The sequence below is a fragment of the Pteropus vampyrus genome, unplaced genomic scaffold (genome assembly GCF_000151845.1).
Source record: "Pteropus vampyrus isolate Shadow unplaced genomic scaffold, Pvam_2.0 Scaffold124, whole genome shotgun sequence".
NCBI lineage: Eukaryota > Metazoa > Chordata > Mammalia > Chiroptera > Pteropodidae > Pteropus > Pteropus vampyrus.
The window spans coordinates 311,824-316,235 of record NW_011888905.1 but is presented as its reverse complement, the minus strand read 5'-3'; the positions used below and the strand labels follow the sequence as shown (position 1 = coordinate 316,235).

General features: G+C 52.9%; 2 protein-coding genes across 2 annotated transcripts in view; one reads left to right on the top strand and one right to left on the bottom strand.

Moving 5' to 3' along the window:
• Window positions 1-29: 29 nt before the first annotated feature.
• ABT1 (activator of basal transcription 1) lies at window positions 30-1,975 on the top strand. The gene is made up of 3 exons (XM_011366341.2): window positions 30-316; window positions 1,014-1,216; window positions 1,368-1,975. Exons 1-3 carry the CDS (start codon window positions 76-78, stop codon window positions 1,746-1,748), a joined length of 825 nt encoding a protein of 274 aa, XP_011364643.1. The 5' UTR covers window positions 30-75; the 3' UTR covers window positions 1,749-1,975.
• Window positions 1,976-3,031: 1,056 nt separating this feature from the next.
• The window catches only part of ZNF322 (zinc finger protein 322), a 13,010-nt gene continuing 11,629 nt past the window's right edge, over window positions 3,032-4,412 (bottom strand). The window contains exon 4 of the mRNA XM_011366474.2: window positions 3,032-3,153. Coding sequence (XP_011364776.1) covers window positions 3,032-3,153 — 122 coding nt within the window. The remainder of the gene's footprint in view (window positions 3,154-4,412) is intronic.

Genomic DNA, 4,412 nt, shown 5'->3' with positions numbered 1-4,412 from the left:
CCGCAGGCTGTCGCACAGAGCGCGCGTCAGACGGCGCGGCGCTTTACGGCTGTCGCGCTTCACGTTTCGGCAAGCATGGAGGCAGAGGAGTCAGAGAAGGAGGCCGCGGAGCAGGAGCCTCTAGAAGGGGGAGACCCGGAACAAGAGGCGGAGGAGGAGCAGGACGAATCCGAAGAAGCCGCCGGCGGCGCCAAGAAGCGAGTGGTGCCGGGCATCGTGTACCTGGGCCACCTCCCGCCCCGCTTTCGGCCTTTGCACGTACGGAACCTTCTCAGCGCCTACGGCGAGGTGGGACGCGTCTTTTTCCAGCCCGAGGGTAAGTGCGGGGGTCCCAGGCGCGGAGGGGTAGGCAGGTCGGTAGTGTGCAGGTCTCCTAGGGCCGCAGTGGGGCCGTAGCGCTGTAGGCCTGTTCTCGGAGAGCTGCCTTGGATTTTAATAAAGACTTTTCAGAGTTAGGGTTGACTGGCATTTATTTGAGATCGAAGAATGGCTATTTGGGAAGAACTCATTCAGGCACAAGCCCAGACAGTGTTCTGATTAGGAGACAAATGGTGTTCAGATTAGGAGAGGGGAAGAGGAACAATTATGTTGCTGTTGGTGCAGAAAAGCTAACAGCGATGCTGATGCTAAATGATGTTTTTAATTTCCAATCCAGTAGCCATCAGTCCGGCAGTTGTAATATCTGCTTTCTTGTTATCTTTGCAAACCGTTCTTGGAGTCACAGTGCTGCTTCAGGCCCATTCCAAAGGTTATTTTGCTGGTTTAACATTCCAAAGGTTTGAGGCATAAGAAACATAGGGCATTTTCTCTGGGATGGCAGCTCTGGCTCCATCTTAAAGCGGCTCCGTTTACATTTTGACAGGAGTCGACGTTGAGGAAAGGATTGAGTTAGACATAGGGAGAAAGGGTGGACTTTGCAGAGAAAAGACCTTGAGATAAAGTCCTGGCCACAGGCAGGGCTGGATTGGGTGGTGCTTCAGTCTCCTTGACCACTGCTCTGTCTTGGGTGGCAGACGGCTTCGTGAGGCGCAAGAAGAAGGCAGCAGCCGCGGCCACAGGAGGAAAAAAGCGGTCCAAGTACAGCAAGGACTACACCGAGGGCTGGGTGGAGTTCCGGGACAAGCGGGTAGCCAAGCGTGTGGCGGCCAGTCTGCACAACACGCCCATGGGCGCCCGCAGACGCAGCCCCTTCCGTTACGACCTGTGGAACCTGAAGGTGAGGAGCTAGGCTTGTCTGCACCTGTCACCCCACCTTCCCAGCCCCAGCCCAGGCACCTCTGTGACCTCTTGTTGGCCCTGCTCCCTCCCGTTTTCTCTCCATGCCTGCCCTGCCCTGCTCAGATCTTTTCTTGTTTTCCTGTCTGCAGTACCTGCACCGATTCACCTGGTCCCACCTCAGCGAGCATCTTGCTTTTGAGCGCCAGGTGCGCAGGCAGCGCCTGAGGGCCGAGGTTGCCCAGGCCAAACGTGAGACTGACTTCTATCTTCGAAGTGTGGAGCGTGGGCAGCGCTTCCTTGCCGCCGATGGGGACTCTACCCGCCCGAACAGCTCCTGGGCCTTTGCCCAGCGTCCTACCGAGCAGGAGCTGAGGGCCCGGAAGGCAGCTCGGCCAGGGGGTCGTGAACGCGCTCGCTTGGCCAATGCCCAGGACCAGGCCCGCTCCAACCGAGGGCTCCTTGCCAGGATCTTCGGAGCCCCACCACCATCAGAGACCGTGGAGGAAACCTCACTGGTTAGGGATTCTTGAGGGGCAGAAAGGCCCCTTCCACCTCGTAGCCCAGCCCAGCCTCTGTCCACTGACGACTACACAGGCAGACATTTTATTGTGTTTCTCAGACCAGAGTCTCGGGTGAGTGCCCAGACATAGAAATTTTGCGGGGCCTCCTCACCTTTCCAACCCCTATGTATGCCTGGCTGAAGCACCTAATTCATATTAGTGTGATTATGACTATTACAGATACCTCTTTTTTCTTGTTTGAGTCTTGACTGCCTACCTGCCGCCCATTGGGGCCCTCTAAAAATCCCACTTCCTGGCCCCAGGAAGAGCCTTCCATCGAGCTAGAGATAATGGTTAGTCTAGGCAGCTATTTACCAATCACAGGTGCAGGCAGCAGCAACATCCTTTTTATTTAGATTAACAGGGACGTGGGTTAATGGGGTGCACCTGGCTTGGGAGCCACCTTCCAAATGTTTTTATAGAAAAAATATTTTAAAAATGCCTCTGTAGTTATGGGCGAGAGCAGGGGTTGTGGGTAAGTTCCAGCTTCTATCTCCTTGTAACCCATTTGCTCACCTTCGCTCCATCTCCTGCTCTGGTCTCAGAACCTCCCTGTTCAACCTGGACCCTTTTCTGTCTAACTTCTTAGCCATCGTACCAGTCAGTATCTAATTCAGCACTTAGTCACCATCTGAGCGCGGGAGAGTCAGTCCGTAATAACACATGGCCCTTGGCATCAAGAGTCTACGGACCACTAGAAAAAGACAGGTATTGAAGGAATCAGCATAGCGGTTCTTCAGGCATCGCAGATGTGTAAGGGGGCCGTGGGAGGGTATGGCTGATGCTCTCTGGGAGGCGAGCGGTGCCCTCAGTGTGGAGCTGATGCCTGACAGTCTTCAGACATGGGTCACTTTTCAGCTCGTTTCTGAAAAGTGAACAGAAGTCTGAAAGAGCCTGGTGCACTACAGTTACAGAGCTCCAGGGATGGAGTGTTGGGTTCACCCCATTGCAAAGGGGGGTGAAGCTCAGGAGGTAGTGGGCGCTCCGACCCCAGTCTCAGTTCAGTTCTTGCAGAAGAAGCCAGACTGCACGATCAGTGTGGCTGTCAGATACACAAAGTGTTGGCTGAGGGGCTCTCTACTCTCCCCTGCCTGTCCACGCACAGACCTCAGCCCCCATCTGTTTACCTAGTGAGGAACCCTGTAAACCCGAGTGGCAGGAGAGAGAGTCCCCTGGGAACTCAGTCACGCCCGGACTACACCGTCCACCCAGCGCATCCGCGAGGCGTGTTTCTCAGCAGAACCTCCCATCCTTCAGGCATGCTGGAGGCGGCGGCCAACGTCCCCGCTCACAGCCCAGGTCTCCATGCTCACCGCGGGCTTGCTGGCGCCTTCGCCCGGGGAGCGACGCAGGGAGGGCACGTCGAGCAGAACAGCTACCACAGAGGCCAGTATCGTCCCAGGTGTCCTCTGCCTAACACCGTGGTCTATGACCAGCAAGGGTGCCGGACTCCACACAGGTCATCAGTGGAGCACTGGTGGTAACTGGATTCTGCCGCCAACTATGGTCAGTAAAAACCATACTCTCCCGTGTACTACTCACGTCACACGGTGCGGAGGCTCCCAAAGGACCCTCTGCCTGGAGACGAGCAGACAACTCAGGTTTCACTCCCTCCTCCTCGGCATCAGATACCCCTAGAGTTCTAGGCAGTACAGTGGCCTCAAGGCCACATGAACAGCCACTTTATCCTCTTTTTCAGCTATATCGAGGTATAATTGACAAAACTGTAAGCTATTCCAAGTGTACATTGTGATGGTCTGATGTACATGTCTACCATGAAAGGATTCTTGAATATCTGCTTTATTCTAATACAAGTTTACAGGAAATGCTTTTTCTTAGTACAGTTGAGGCAAAAGCAGAGTTCTTCAGAACAAATGTTTATTTAAGAATTAAGGGAAAACAAAAACATTAAAGCATAGGATACATTGAATACAAGTGTCCCATTTGGTCTGAAATCTTGAAAGTTACTCTTAACTACTTACCTGAGGTAGATCTAGGTTGGCACTGTTGCAGGACAACCTCCATCCATCCCAGAAGCTACCTTCCAGTGTGGGTTGCAGGCTCCCAAGTGGTCCTCCCCAACCTCAGGTCATGCTATATGAATAACACCAACACCTTTTCCCCACGGTTCGAAGCCCTCAGACCTGTTTCTTACCCCCAAAGTTCTCAGCTTGAGGGACGGTCCGTTCTCAGTTTACTTGAAGACTAGAGACAGTTACCAGTGAGATTAGTTGAAAGGGTCAAGTCGTTACCCCGCCAGTGACAGCAGCTCTGTCCCCTTCTGCACGTTCTAACAAGGAGTCGTAAGACGAACTTTCACCACCACGCCACACACCCACACTACCTCAGTGTGACAGTTAGCAAACATGCCAGCGATACGCATGACTTTCACCAAAAAGAAACAAGTACATCTTGTGTGTTCTATCACACTGGGCAACTTTAATGGCGTAAGAGCTATTTATGAAAACTAAAACATCTGATTGAATAAACTTCCAGGATCTGTTGGCTAAAAGAAAAAAGAAAAAAAAAAAACCCCTAGAATCAGAGTCCTTATTATCACTATGAGCTATATCCACTGCCCCTAAGATCACCAAGGTCAGCCAGTCACCAGGATCAAAGCTTAGAGTGACATCC

What these genes read in the sequence shown, in the direction of transcription:
- ABT1 (XM_011366341.2), top strand. Translation starts at nt 76, where the DNA reads ATGGAGGCAGAGGAGTCAGAGAAGGAGGCCGCGGAGCAGGAGCCTCTA. An exon ending in CGTCTTTTTCCAGCCCGAGG is followed by an intron (nt 317 to 1,013) that starts GTAAGTGCGGGG and finishes CTTGGGTGGCAG; the next exon opens with ACGGCTTCGTGAGGCGCAAG. An exon ending in ACGACCTGTGGAACCTGAAG is followed by an intron (nt 1,217 to 1,367) that starts GTGAGGAGCTAG and finishes TCCTGTCTGCAG; the next exon opens with TACCTGCACCGATTCACCTG.